This window comes from Drosophila rhopaloa, unplaced genomic scaffold (genome assembly GCF_018152115.1).
Source record: "Drosophila rhopaloa isolate 14029-0021.01 unplaced genomic scaffold, ASM1815211v1 contig_163, whole genome shotgun sequence".
NCBI lineage: Eukaryota > Metazoa > Arthropoda > Insecta > Diptera > Drosophilidae > Drosophila > Drosophila rhopaloa.
This window is the reverse complement of record NW_025335043.1, coordinates 1,913,266-1,929,310: the sequence shown is the minus strand read 5'-3', so window position 1 is coordinate 1,929,310 and position 16,045 is coordinate 1,913,266. Positions and strand designations below refer to the sequence as shown.

The following is a 16,045-nucleotide window of genomic DNA, read 5'->3' as shown; positions in this document are numbered from 1 at the left end:
TATATTCACTAATGGGTAAAATAGTATTTTTTAAAATTTCTACAGATTAAAAAACAGAAAGATTTTGAAAAATCTTTGAAATCCTTAATTATTTAGATATAATTTTTCTGTGCATCCATATACACGCAGGTAAACCGAATATCGTCAGTTGAGAATGGACGGGGCTCTACTCTACTTACAAATGTTGCTTTTGTGATATTCCCATTTCATGTTTTCCATTTTTTTGTGTATGCGTTGTTGGTGCTTAGAAAGCAAATGCATAAATTATGATGGAAATTTTACAATGCACAAACCCACACCACCCGAAAATGAGTAATACCATTGAAATTAGCAAAAAGGAAATCTAGCTAAAATGGTCCTTTCTCCAGAATACTGTGTGTGTGTGGTTTTGTATGTGAGTGAATAATGATTTATCAGGTACGAGGATAATGGGACACTATTGCCTCGTTTCTCTCATCGAGATTAGGCGGCTGCCCTGCAACTGTCAGCAAATTGATGGCGAAAATGGTTAGAAGAAATCCGTATCATTGCCAGGCCATGGCAGCCACATCAGCGGGAGCAATTTTCCACTCAAATGCGTACTCTCTGCCAGCCCCGTTTTACCCGTTTTCCCCTGATTTTGCCCCATTTTCCTCCCGCATTTCCCGGATTCAAACGACTCTGCGTATGACACATGTCGATTGCAGTGGCGCCCCCTATCGCCCGCAAGGCAAAAATGGCGCCTTCTATGTGGAAAGAAGCATCAGAATCAGAAATCATCAGCCTGAGTCCGATTTGAATGAACGATTGAGTGAGTGACTGTGTGACTGACTGACTGACTGCCGGGAGTGCGAGCGAGTAAGCCATTTGATTGCTTGATTGATGCATTGAGAAATTGATTGATTGATGCCTTTGTTGGCCCTTGATTGCTTAGATGTTTGGCCAACACTTTTTTTACAAGGCTGTTACGAACTGGTTTAGAGTTTTTATGGGGTCAATAAAGTTATCAAAAGTAAGTCATTTGTGGCATCATTAAAACTATTTTTGTATATTTAAATCTAAATAAATATTCTTATCGATGGTTCTAGAATTTAATTAAACTATAGCTTGTTAAGCTGATAAAGAAGTTGTTGTGCAAAACAGTTGGAACCACTTTTGTAATAATTATATATTTATAAGCAGCAATAAAAAAAAGGTATAATCCTAAAAAGGGTTACGAGGACAGCAGAATTAAAACCTTAGATGATAAATAATTGGTACATTTATATAGTTAACTATATACATATTGATCGGACAATCATTTATCCGTATAGATTTCTTTGGTTTGGTTAATTTTCTAAGTGCAAATATTTTGACCCAAATCACTTGAAATGATCGCTGACCAATAAATAATAATCTAAAATTATCCGCCTTAAATATAGATGTGATTTATACACGACTTACGTTTGAATAGTTTTGGGATCGCGGAATCTGCGGCGGCAATTGCTGGGTGTTCGACGGTCCCCTCATGTTACCGCCTCCCCCTCCACCTTGCTGCTGGTGGGGTGGCCCGCCCATCTGTTGCTGCTGCTGAGGAGGCGGTGCCGGGCTGTACCTTGGATGCATTGCAAATACGATTTCCTTTTTTTCTTTTTACTTTTTAGATAACAGGAATCTCAGATTAACTCGCGACTGCAAAAGAAAGGAAAAGAAAAGCCAGATTAGAAAACGTGAATCATGCTACGGATTAAAATGTTGTTTGCAATCAATACAAATTTTTAATGCTGTAACAGTAATGTTTCAATTTCAGTTATTAATTTAAATTATTTGGGAGGACGTTTTGTATTAAGAGGTATTGGAAAGTGAGAATTACAATCCCCAAATCACACTTTTTAAAATGTAATAAAGGTATTTAAATTAAAAAAATGTATATTATACAAATATCGTGGCCTAAACTAGACTATACACTATCCATATATATTGTTTTACAATATATTTTATAAAATTAGTAACTTTTACTTTGTTTTAAATGTGTTGTTAAATTGCTCTTAAGAATGGTAGTATTATTTCACATCGGAAACAGGGATTTTATTCTCTTAATCTTTTTGTTTTTGTCTTTTAAAAATTTGATTAATTCTGTAGTATTTTAAATATTTGTGTACTAGCTAATTAACACCTGTCACTCCCTTTTCTACTGCAATTTTGAAGCCCAACCCGTTGACTCTGCCTGCAGCTCGGCAACACTGTCCTCTGCACTTTTCGCTCTCGCGCTCTATCTCTCTCTCTCTATTTATATCGCTCTTTTATCGCATTCTGTGCCATATCCAGATCGTTTTGCCGTGTTATAAATTTGTAATTAATATTTCACTTGCAAACTTTGTTGCTTATTTTCGGCACTTTGTTTGTGCCGTTTTTGTTCTTGCAACAGAGCATTGAGCGAGTTATTTTAGCACTATTGCCTTCTCTTTCCCGCGCAGCAGTTGCAACATTTGCATTTTGGCATTAAAAATAGCACACAGCCAGCCAAAACTTTTTTTTGCAAATTTATTTTTAAACTGCCAGACAGGCACAAACTCACATACACAGGCACTATAATTTATTGATATGCTGGGGGGAATTATTCAATTGCAAATTGTTTTACGCTATGGCTTTTTATCAATTGCACTTGTTGTTTTTTGTTATTGCTTATTTAAGGACAATGACAGCGAGAGAAGGAGAGCGAGAGCGCAGTTGACAGCTGTCACAGAGAGAAAAAGAAAGAGCGGGAGAGAGCAGCCGGTAAAAGAAGACAACAAGTGAGCAAAGCAAAAAATAAAATATTTGCACTACGATAAGATTTAAATAATTACACTAATCATCCTCTCTCTTTGTCTTTCCTTTTGTTTTTTCTTTCTCACTGAGAGGCTTTTATTTATTCTTAATTTTATTATTGTTTTTATAGCGCTGCTGTTCTTATTTATGTATTTTTATGCCATTCGTTTTTCTTTTTATCGAGTGCATTGCACTAAAACAACAACATTCGCTTTCAATTAGCTGAGAGCTGCAAAATTTGTTTTTGCCATTGTTACGTCTTCTTTGCGGGGCTTCCAAAGGTTGTTTTCTATTTGTTCGATTTGCTTTATTTTCATGCTGCTTACTTATTGGAATTTATTTTATTTTGTTGGCCTGTCAGCTGCTGTTGCTTCTTCTTGCTTCTTGTTGCACGTTCTGTTTCTCACACACAAGCACACGCAAACCACACAGTCGCACAAACAGAAAACACTCACGCACACACAAACACGCAATTTGCACTTGAAAGTTATGTGGATTTCGTTTTGATTTGTTCGCTTTTCCTTTTTTCTTGCTTTATTGGTTTGTTGTTTCGTCACGCGGTTTAATTTATATATTTATGCAAAATATTACAACGACAAAATATAAGTTTGCGCAGACCGAAAAAAACGAAGAAAGCGCAACGCGACAGCGACGGCAATCGTATGAGAGTGAGTGTGGGAGTGTAGAAGAGAGAGCGAAAAAGCCACACAAATTTCGACGCTCTCTATCCCGCTCTCTTGCTATCTCTCTCATTATCTGCGCTTCACCGGCAAACTTTGCTCTCGCGCTCTCACTAAGTCTATATTTGTTGCTGTTGGGAATCACAAATAGAAATTTAAATAATTAACTAAATGAAAATGGCAAAAAGATAGCGAAGAAGCTGCCGCTCCCAGTTTACTACATGAAACCTTTTTAATAAACTCTAAAGTTATTACGGAAACGCCTAAGTTTTGCGATATTTTTATGACATAAATGACCAGCAATATGTGGTATTCAAAATTAAAATACCAAACTTTTACACTAGTTCACAAATTTAATGTGAATCATTTTTAATACCAAATAAATATGAAAATATCTATGCAATGCTTTCTAAATGTTAAGTCTTTGACAAAAGTGGTAAATAAATAAAAAAAACCATGTTCGACATTTTTCATTTGGTTTTGAAATCTAAGCTACATACATATGTATATTTATTTATTAGCTTATTACTGGTATTATAGTACATCATATACTAAATACTGTTAATTTAGTAAATATCAAAGGCAATACTGCAACTAAGATAAAATTCGGCCAATATAAATATATTTATCGACATTTACATACATTTTTCTCAAGGCCTCGTTACACAGTATGTTTGAAGTTATATTTTTTTTAAATTAATCTAATCTGTCATTGTAAATATTAAAATTATATTTTTCAAATTACATTTTTTAGTATATTTTTTTTTATTGCTTTTAGTAAGGACGATAAATAAATAAATTATATTATACTAAAGAAAGCATTCTAAAGTTCGGCTTTAAAAGCTTAAAACTTTTTTTTTCAAACTTAAAATTAGTAACGTTGACTTTTAAATTAAGTCTTCTGCAACCTTTTTTCTTGAAAATTAAATTTTCCTGTCTTCTTCAGTTGTAATATGGGGTGGGGCTTTTATCCCATTAACTCAGTTCATTACGTAAATGTCGCAAAATAAAATGAATAAAATAAAAAAACGGGGAACCCAAAATTGCGAAGCCCGCAACTTGTGTGTTATTTTGAAATATTTAAATAAAATTAATATTCTCAACAAGTGCGACGCATAAAAGTGCGACACCCACCACATACATATCCTTCCGCCCACACACGTCCTTTCCACTGCCCACCTCCCTCTCAGCTTTTGGCACATAACAAAGGACTAAGGGACTAAACAAATGATGCATGATGACGACAACGAAAAATAAGGAGACTGGGGGTTTAAGTCAGAAAAAACGAGATGAGAGCGACTCCCACGCACTGTAAAGCACCGCCCACCGGCACCACCCATTCATACAGCAGCGGACGAGACAATAGTCCCGAGGGACAGAAAATACCGTTTCTAGGAATGATTGCAAGGCTATATTCCACGCAAATAAAAAACCTTTTTTAAATACTTAAAACTGTATTAATTTAGGTTTCAATATTTATTTTATATCCGATCATACCATTACAGCAGACTTTCAGTTCTGCGGCTATATATTACTAGTCCTCCTCACACTCTAAAAGATCCACGGTGATAAAAAAAATTATAAAAATGATTAGAAACTTTAATTTAATGAAATCGGGTGGACACTCTCTTAAAGAGAGTTGTTTAAATCAACCACATTTTGAATTGTTTTTAAAAACAATCAATTACCTCGAAAATACTCCCGCGACTGTAAGAACTCCACCACTTTTACATTTATGTATGTACATACATATAAGGACAGTCTGTAAACAATGTTATGCCACTTCCTCCGCCCTTTTAAGCCTACAAACAATAAATTTGCAATAGCAACGACAAAATTTGAAGAATGGGCCAGGACCAACGAACAAGAAGAAGAATCAGGAGCAGACAGAAAGGACAATACTCGAAATGAAATTGGAACACAGAAAGACGGCCAAAAAAATGGGAATATATACAACAAAACATGCAAGGAATTTAAATTTATCTTAAATATGCAAATTTAATGACACTATCGAGATATGCAAATTTTCCAAAGCAGCGGCAGGACAAAAACAAAATACAACAAAATGGGAGCAAGAAATCAAAAAATGTCAATACAGTGAAAACTGGCAAAAAAGGATAAGGAGTTAAAATAATATAAAATAATAAAAAATAATAATATATATACTATTATTAAACAACATTTTCAAGAAAATACATTTTTGGATCTTATATTTTAGAAGTAACACCAATTAGGTTATATTTCGGGGGATTACTTTACTGGGAAAATAGAGCAAGAAATCAAGAAATGCCAATAAATAGAACGATGGGGTAGATAGTAAGAAAAAACAGACTCTCACGCACAGTGGTATAAAACACTTTCGCCTAAAACGCATGAAAAATAACATATTGGGGGAATGGGAAAATGGCATGCAAGATGGATAGCTTCGGGGGCGGAAAGTTGGCTTGCCGGAAAGGGGGTGGGCTACAGCCTCTCTGCGGCCAAAATGACGACGCGTTGGTATTTTCATTAAGTTTGGCACCATTTTCCTTTTGTTACCCACTCCCAACCCCATTTTTTCTCACTATGCCTGCTCTTCCTCATCCATATTTTCCACCCCTTGCAGTGAAAGGAAAAATTTATTTTATTATTAACTAATTGTAAGAGAAGACATTTTAAAGTATTAAATGCAAACATAATAATTTATTTATTTGCCTAAATAAATAGGTATTTAAAATGTGAAGTTACGTTTTGAAAATATTTAATTTTCAAAACAAACCTTCACACTTTTTATAGTAATCGTATTATTAAAATACTCTTTTGAAGACATTAAAGATAAAATTAAATTTATTAAAAAAATATATATATATGTTTTTAAAATATTACCAATTAAAAACCAACGTTGAAAATTAAATATATGCAGAAAATCGAATTAAACAATTTCTTTATGTGTAATACGTTTCATCATTTACTAAGAAAAAATAATTAAACGTATTGCTCCCTTTTTAAAAGTCATGTAAATAATTAATCTATATTAAATTAAAATTAACATTTGGTACATATGATTTTGCAGATAAATTTTAGCTCAGTGTAAATTTTCTTGGCTTAAAGCGCAAAAAATTGTTGTCGCGCAACAGCAGCAAAAAGGAGGCGACCAGATAGGGGGGCTTTCGGGGAGCGAGTGAGAGGGAAGACCGCTGCTACGTGACCGTAAGCAATTTGCAGTGTGGGCGGAATGGCCGGGGGGAGGCAAAGTGGGAGTGGGGGGGGGGGCGGAAATACAGTGGCAGGCTGAAGAGGGGGAGCACTCCTCGCTGCGTAATCGCATCAAGAAAGTGAAATGTCAGCTGTTTCCATCATCTTGGCGCTGCGCCTCTGTCGGCATGTGACTGCCAGGAATTCAAGCTAGTTAAAAAATGAAATAGAAGGAGTGAGTCCAAGGGGCGAAAGGCATGAACTACCACTACTAGTTTCCCAATGGAATGCATTGTATAGGTCACTGCGTAAGGACCAACAAAAAAAACAATACGAAAGACTGCAGAACCAGAAGAAGTGAAGTGTAGGAAACGCTTTTGTTGGCGCGTGATCTAAGGATAATTTATGACTCGCCCAAGGAGAGAAAAGTGGGATAGCAGGGGTTGTCACAGGACAGGACTGACTTTGAGATAAGGACCGCTCAAGGCGAGCTCTTGAATTTAAATTCAATCAAATTGCAGTCGGTAATTGTTCGTCCATGAATGGAAAGCGTCTTCAAGGTTTTCCACCCCAAGAGTTTGAGAAGTAAGTGCGGAAAATAAAAAAGTTAAATAAGAAGTATTTTAATGTTATTAAAAAACTATATTAAATGGTTTAGTCTTCTGGAAATTTAAGAAATTAGAATTACCAAAAAAAAACAATCCTTTTAAGTTCTTAAATGTATAAAAAAGTTGCAAAGCTTGTTAAAGAAATTGTAAAATATAAATGATTCATTTGATTTTACGCCTTTTAAAAATTGCGTTTCGTTTTTGTGTCTTTTAATCTTAAAAGTTATTTTTGAGATTAAAAAATCCATATATATTGTTTCAACCATTTTTATAAAAATGATGTAGTGTTCATTTAAAGCTTAGGCATAATTTATTTCTCAAAATGAAGTATGGCTTAATAGATATATTTATTTTCGCATTAATATTGCTTTCAGACAATTAATTTCTATTAGAATACATGGGTTTAAGATATTGTTTAATACAGCTACCTACAAATTTAATATAAAATCAATTTATTAAACAAAATATCCACACATCATTAGCAGTAAACCTCAACGCATATAAATCCCCAAAAACGAAATGTCCTCGCCTCGCAATCTACCTCCCAATTCAACTTCCCTATCAATTTCTTTGGTTTTCAGTATCGCATTAATATGTTCACAAACACACATCAAAGAACAACCCACATTTCTGCCATATATTACGTTCATAATCCATTTTCGCTCGAGCAGACATTGAATGTCATTGGCAAAATTAATTTATATAAAATGACATAGATTTAATATGCGAATGAAGGAAGAATATTGATGTTGGCTTCCCCTCTCTCTGTCCCCCATTTCCGCGTAATTACCTCTATGTGGGGGAAAATCGGAAAGGAGGGAAAGCGGAAAATGCCACCATGGAGCAAAGCCAAAATGGCGGCGTCGCCGGCTTCATCATTATCGCCATCATCGTCGCCAAGACATCGTTAAATTAAATCTATTGTCGACGCATTCAATGTGCATATAAATCATTTATGGCCTTTCAGCCAAATGCAACAGTCGAGGGGTGCAAATGTAGACATTACAACAATTTATTATTTAATTATCAATGCCGCAAAATTTTCATTCACAAGCCGCAAACTCAAAGCTCAAGCCACCCCGAAAACCACAGTAAAGACATTAAAGTGCACCACCCACACACACACACAACACAGTGAAAACCCCTTGAACAAAAGGAGAAGAATACTGGGTCTGAGCATTTCATAAAATTTGATTACAGTGAATGCGTAAAGTTTACGAGCAAGTAAAGGGAATTAACTCAAAGTGGCAAGGCGCTCAAACGCACACACATGTGGCGGCATCTGTGGCTTTCCTTTACTCTATATCAGGGGAATTTTACGCCCACTTTTCCGGCCCCATTTCCACAGCCCCTCGACCCCCGGAAAATCCATTAGGCGGCAGACGAAAATGATTTTTTGGCATCGTGTCTGTCTCCGAGATCATTTTTTTTTTGTGAAGGCTGCAAATGTTGATTATGATTATGAATTTACGGAAATTTACTAACCAATTTATTTGTACATAAGGAAAAAATGATGCAAAGAAACTGTTATTGCCGTTTCATATCCTTTTTTAAAAGATGGTTGTATAAATAAAATATAGTGGTCCTTTAAAGAATATGAAGATTATTAAATATTGTATTTTATAATTTTTTTCATAAATCAAATCAGAATATTTTGATTCACTTGAAAATCTCTGAAAGTACAATAAATTTGAATGACCTTAACGAAGGTAAAGAACAACTGCGCAACTGTTTTCTCTTTTGTTTTTAAGATTTGTATTCTTCTTTTATTCTATGCAGATTGATTGATAGCTTAACGAAAAAAATCTGTTTTAAAGTTCCTGCTTCTCATGATTTCTTTTCTTTTTTCATATTTTGGTCTACAAATTGTTTTTTAGCTTCATGAAGACCAACTTCATTAGTGGAAGCTGCCAGACTCTTGTCCAAAGTTGAACAAAATCAAAGCTTTTTGAGTGAGTGATTGATCTGCAGAATGGACAGAGTCTAAGAGGTATTCAAGGGATTAAGGGGAAGTGCTGTACATAAACTTCGAACTTCATTAAACTGCAGACAATTTATTATTCATTATTTGGTAGATAAAGACGTAATCTTACTGAAGGAAGGGTTTAAGAGATTATAGCTATACAATATGTTAAGTATGGTAGCGAGATATATATAATTTATTTCTACAAAGTTTGACTTCCAAATGTACTTCATTTCAAACTTATTTTTTAGTATATACTTTTCAATTTTTTGTGGAATAAGACATATATGACTACCACTCTCAAAGTATTGTTTTATTTCATTATGATTTATTATTTTCCTTACTATTTCGGTTATCATTTGACCACACTCCGAATAATCAAAATCTTTCGGATTACGATTTCATAACTCACATAAAACATTGCTCAAAACTCATCGCTGATTTAAATGACATTAAATTAAAGTTTGCCTTCTGTTAGGGGATTTTCAATTTATAAGTACTTAATGCGTTAGTTCAGTCTCAAATCCGCTTAATGTTTTTTAGCATAATACTGTTGTTCCCCAATTGGAGCTGTCAAAATGTTGATAACTCTGTTACAGTTTTTGGTTTCTGCAAAATCCCTTTGTTACCAAAAATAAGAGTCAAATTTTCCCACACAGCAGCGGCAAGCTGTCGCATTTTGACAATCTAATCTGCTTTGCGTATTAATCCTTTTTGCCACAATGCTGGGCAAACAAGCTCCCCTTTTTCGGTTATTTCTTCCCGGATTTCATTTTCCCCCCCGTTTTGTAGGCAATATTTGCGGTCGTAGTTCTATTATCTCTCAAGTCCGAGGCCGCAATGACTTCAAATTGCCAGGCCGTAGACCCCGCAAAATGTTTCAACAAGCAGACCGCAACCCTCTAAATAAACCCAAAACCACACCCCCTTTTTCCCGGGGGCGCTAACGAGCTTTAAACCGCGTAAACATCTGTGCGAACAGAAAACAGATTCGGACTTGAAATTTTCACTGGCAATCGGTAAGGCGAAATTCCTTTTATTGTTGGCTTGGAAAACCCTTTTCATCGTACTCTCAAAAAAAGGACAAATTTATCCTTGGCGGCAGCGTCTTCTCTTTTTTTTCTCCGCTTAAATTAAATTATCCTAGAACAGAGACTTGTAACCAGCGATTGCCTACTGGCTGATTCGATTAGACCTAATTTGATTGGGAATTCGTTTGAGTAGAACATGAATATGGGGAGGTGACTTTTCAACACACAAAGAAAATTAGTATCTAAAGCAATGATTGAGTGGAACTTAGTTAAGTTAAACAAACTTTAATAATTCAAAAAAAGAAAAAAATACAATCTTGCAAACTGGATTAACTCGAATTAATATCTTTTGTAAATGGATACTAAAATTGTTGATATTTATTACAATTTTACATCTTTTATATTTGTTTGAACTGTTTATATTTTTCTTTGTGTGGACCTAAATCCAATCGCCCTTGGTCCCAGCTTAATCGGGTTATTAATAAGCATTCATTAGCCGGCGGGCAGGGCAATAAATAAAAAGCCATCTATTATATACAAACGATTGCATTTCCACCCAAAACAATCGCTTGATTTATTAAATTTATCAAACAAAAAATGGATATATAGGACTATATATCACCGGCCACTTGAAGTCAGTCGTTTTTGGGGCTTTATATATATTTAAAAAGGGCCAAACTGCGTTTATCATGCGCCACAGGACATTGCCCAAAGTCACCTGAAAGGAGGGAAGGAACTAACTCCTGTCTCAAATTCTTTATAGCCCCATCTCTACAGCTTTCCGAGTGTTTCGCTTGGCTGGGCAGCAAATGTTCCGTGCGCCGAAAACGCTCCGAATAATGAAAACCAAAGGCAGAAAAACAAGACCTCGAATAGAGATGGGAAAACGAAGTTGCAGGCCTCAATGTACTCAATAAATAATGGCACTTTAAAGCGGGTTTTTGGTTGGGAGGAGTCTTTTCTTTCTGTCGGCTTTATTTACAGCTGTCCCTGGCCATTCCGTTCTGACCTCAAAGCTCCTATATTCCTTGTTGCTCGGTGCTAAGTATTTTTGACAGGACATTCGTGTAATTTAAAGCTGCCTGCCTCGGAAGGAGCACGGGGTCGGGATTTCCCTTGACCATTTTAGTTGTCAGCTTTGTTAGTCGGGGCTTGTTAGTGTCTCATGCTCCAATGACAAAGCTGGTTTGTCCTGTAGTTAACGAAATTAAAGATTACATGACAGAAGAGACCTCATCTCTGATGAGATATTGTGTTTAAAAACTAGAAAATTGGTGTGCTTATTAAGGATGTTGGCTTAAACCGAAATTACTGGAAATTAAAATAGATTAGTTTTTCTTTTACATACATATTTATTTATAAGTTTTCTTAAGGAAAAATGTGTTTTAAGACAAATTTATTAGTATTTTCTTTAATAAAAAACTTTTCAATTGAAGAACGTAGGAAATTAAAAACAAAAATTTACCAAAAAACCAAATAAAGAATGTTTTGTAATAATAACAAAATTACTTGAAGATAATTGCCTAAAACTCAAAATGGGATGAATATAAATTAAAGATTTTATTTGGAAATACTTTAACCCGAATTCAAGAAATTTCTCGGGCACAAACTTTTAGCAAAGTTTCGTTTGCAAACGTTTGCCAAAATGCGAATTTCAATTTCCCTCTTATTTCCCCCTCGAAATAGATCGCAAAGTGTTACGAAATTAATATCGCCTACTCCCTGTTCCCTCTCCAAATAAATTCTTTGCATTTGCGCCATAAATAAAGTTCCGAAAATACCGAAAACTGCCGCTGACCCATTTAAGGATGCCCACGAGCCCCATCTAATTACAAACATTTTGTGGGGGTGGAAATAAATGGCATGTGTTGACCTTATGCTTATGACCCCCAAATAGATTATGCCAGATGATACGGAATCTGCAGCGAACTAAACGGAATCCTTTGCCGACTTGAATTGCAGCGAATTGAAACGAGCCCAACTGAACCGAACTGAGTTGAGCGGAACAGAAAATGTGCAACACGCGATGAGCATAAATTGCAATTCCAATTTCCGGTTTCTGTTTCAAATGTCGCACGTTTCCCCCACGTCCCCCGCCCCCTGCCTCCACCAATTTCAAAGACCCTTTTGCCTATTGCCACGCCCACGCCTCTTTCTTTAAATCACCCACACAAAAACATACAGCAGCACAGTGCAACGTTGCACAAAATTGTCGCAATTCATTTAATATATACATTTTTGGAAGGTTGCTGGGGACTTTTTTGGGTCTCGTAACGAATGTGCAACATTCTCTTAAGTAGCAAAATGTTCAATTTGTTTGAATCGCAAGCAACAACGGAAAAATAGTTGCACTTAGAAATAAATAGCAGAACAATGCCCTTTATTTTCAAAATCATATTTCTGAGAATTCATTCTAAATTCCAAAACAAAATATTTATTTCGACATTTTTTAGGGGTTTTGAAATAAAAGTGGTTTTTAAAATGTGTTTCAAAAGTTAAGTATCAAAACTATTTTTGACCTTACTTAATAAATTATCAAAGCCAATGAAATTTTTGAAATTCTTTTTTTTTCGCCACTAATAAATAAATTGTTGTTATCAATTTTAAACTTATGTTTTTTTTAATTCCTTTTTCTAAATATGGTATATGTAGGCCAGTTATTATTGGCAGATATATGTATTTGTTAATATTTAACATATTTTGTGTGTATATTTCTAAAATTTAATTGCTGTTTTTATTTCAAGTGTCGTATTTCTGTTGTTGCAACTGGTGATGTAGCTGTTGCAATTGTAGTTCATATATATTTAACCGCCTAAATACTGTTTGGCAGTTGGTGCAATTGTTGTTTGTGTTGCCGTTTTGCAGTTGTTATCGGCAGCAACCAAATGGCGGAAAATGCAGCAGCAACAACGGGAATGAAAATGAAATGAAATTGACGTCAACATTTTGTTTCTTGTGTTGGTGCGGACCACGCCTCCTTTTACCGCCCAACCGCCCCCTCAATGAGGGCATTACATGCTGCTTTTTGTTGTTGTCGCTGCTGCAAATGGTTATCGAACAACGGCAGCAGCAACAACAAATTGTTGCAGTTTTTGGCTGAATTACAACGAACATTGAAAGAGCATTTTGTAAGTCGCTCCATCTCCCGAATTTTCCCCTTTTCCCTCGTTGCATTATTTATACGTAGTTCGCTATTCCTTTTGCTCTGTTTAATATTTCATCATTAATGTTTTCCCTCGCATTGCTAATTGCCGAGCAGTTTGTGTGTGTGTTAATGTGTTGATAAGTACGACAAGAAAACCTACCCGCACCAACATTTTCTACGATGTCTTCAAGTAGCTGGAAAAATATTTACAACCTAAACTTCATGTTGTGTGCTTTTAGTTGAGTTTTAATTATGATTTACTTGTTGTAATTGGAAATTTTCTGCAATGTTATTTTTCGGTTTAATAAATTTAATTTATTACATTTTTTGCAGTAATTACTTAAAGTACTTAAATTAATGAAACTAATTTATTAAAGTTTTGTTCATATTAAGTATGGGTCTTATTTAAAATCGAAAGTTATGTTGGCATTAAAATAAATTTTAATACAATTAAAACCAAAAGTATATAAAATTCTTTAGCATAAAAAATAATTATGATAAATTTATAAATATATAATTATTTGGATTTGATGCTCTTTTAAAGTAACCAAACTATTTAAAATAAACATTTAAATTGTAAGTTTTAGGTATACAATATTTTAAATACCCAATAAATGTTTTATAGTAACAGCACTCGAATCCGAATTTTAAGTTTTGTCTAACCTTGTCCCCGAAAACCCATTGGATCTGTTTAAGTAATTGAATCATTTATCTTTTTTAGCTTTTTACTGCGAATATTCTCGCTTTATGCAGGCAAAAGTTTACCCATTCTGGGCAGCTGATATAAAAAAATCCTTTTACACCCAAGTCACTTCCCAAAGATTCTAAGCCATTTTCTAAGCGTATTCCACTTATTTGATGTGTTGCGCATGATTAATCTTCAAAAAAGTGTCCACAAGTCAACCAGCAGCGAAAGCAACGAAAGAGACGGAGAATGTGGGTTGCGAAAGAGATAGATGGTTGGTGGCGAATGTAAAGCATGCCAAGGCGACCAAAAAACGAAAAATATGTGTTTCTCTATGTATGTGCATATATGTTGACTGAAAAATGATTAAAAACTTAACTTGCAAAAGAAGTTTCGTCCCGAATAGCAGCAACGCAACCCCAAACCTCCCCCCGAATTTGGCCCGTTTTGCGGGTAATCCTTTAATGCAGCAAACGCGTATGTCACAGCAGCTGCAACTATTTCTCATCACAGCAGACGCAGACGACAAGGGGCGGACATATCCCCACCCATCCACCAACATTAGATACACCCACCTTGGATGTCTGCCGCCCCTTTGAGCTCCCTGAATGACATTTTTGCCTGATTTTCCAGCTACTTTTAGCTGCAAATATTTTTGCTCGCACGTCTTTCATTTTTTTCTTTTTGTATACCCTGACAAGAGGTCTTAGAATTCTGGTTACTTGTTTGAAAAATTGGGGAGTACCACTGAAAGAGTATATTTGGGTGTTTCTTTTCCTAGTTTTAAATTTCACAAATAATTTAAGTATCGAATTCTTGGCATTAAATTGATTAAAATTAAATAATGAGTATTACATTTTTTTTTAGATATATTTGTATTTTTAAATGTTTTTTGTTTTGTAAAAATAACACTTATTTTTTGACAATATATTTATTAGATATCTTTATTCTAAAAAATCAAATTTTTTGAAAAGTTTTGTTTCAAATAAAAATGGATTTTTAAAACAAATGTATTTTAAAGCTTGATAAAAACATTTATAAATAATTAAAGAATAGTTCTTAAAAAATAAAAATGTTTTTTTTTAATAAAAAATCACACTAAGATTATTTTCTGAAATATTAACAAGAAAAATAAAAGTATTTATTATATGGAAATACTAACCAGGGTAAATAAAGCTCTGCATTATAAACAGTGCTAGTTTTTTTGGTGATACCTAAATCCCAAGAAAACATTTTCGCAAGTTTTTCGCACACTCTCCCATGCTCTTGATCTTCTTACTTCTGCCCCTTTTCAAACTCTCCCTTTCGCCTCTTCCTGTCTGCGATGCATTTTACCAAAGATTTTGACATGGCATAATAAATTGTGTTGTCGAAAAAAGGTGGAAAAGGAGGAAAGCAAAAACACCTGTACAAACACCCTTTCACATGGGGTGGATGGGAAATCTGCTTATGCGCCTCGAGCTATGCAAAACTTTAAAAGTGTTTAGTGGATTTTCTTGCGCACTTTTGCTCGCCATCTTTGTACCGCCTTTGTTGTTTTGGCCATTTTCGCGCCACAATTTTCCGCAACATTAATTGCTTGTCATTGTCAACATCCCCAGGTCCCCGCCCATCCGTTCCTCTTTTCGCCAGTTCAGCCTAATGCTGCCTTAAGATACGAAACGCTCATAAACTTTTGCACGCGTAAATTGTAAAATTTTCATTGCATACTTTCGTGCGTCACTCGAAAGACAGAGAGGGCAAGTTGCAAAGGAGAGAGATGGCAAATGCTGATGCTGCCAACGCACAAAATTTTACACTTAAAAATATTTATTTGAAAGCTAATCGAGAATGTCACAGAAAGATGGCTCTGGAAATAAACAATTCAAAATACAGACGTTAATGGCTTACGGTCGGATTTAGCCATGATAATAACCTTTTACTCTCTAATACAAGAGCTATCCTATTATATAATCGAAAATAAAGTAGAAAATCAAAAGCTAGGTTCAAA

At 34.9% G+C, this 16,045-nt stretch overlaps 1 protein-coding gene across 3 annotated transcripts in view; it reads right to left on the bottom strand.

The window, feature by feature from the left end:
- The window catches only part of LOC108051876 (protein alan shepard), a 137,714-nt gene extending 134,263 nt beyond the window's left edge, over window positions 1-3,451 (bottom strand). For 2 of the 3 annotated variants that reach the window (XM_044457783.1, XM_044457785.1), the window contains exons 1-2: window positions 3,096-3,451; window positions 1,423-1,650 (exon numbers count right to left, since the gene is read on the bottom strand). In XM_044457783.1, coding sequence (XP_044313718.1) covers window positions 1,423-1,584 — 162 coding nt within the window. In that variant the 5' untranslated portion in view covers window positions 1,585-1,650; window positions 3,096-3,451. The remainder of the gene's footprint in view (window positions 1-1,422; window positions 1,651-3,095) is intronic. The other variant, XM_044457782.1, reaches the window with a different exon arrangement.
- Between the last annotated feature and the right edge of the window lie 12,594 nt (window positions 3,452-16,045).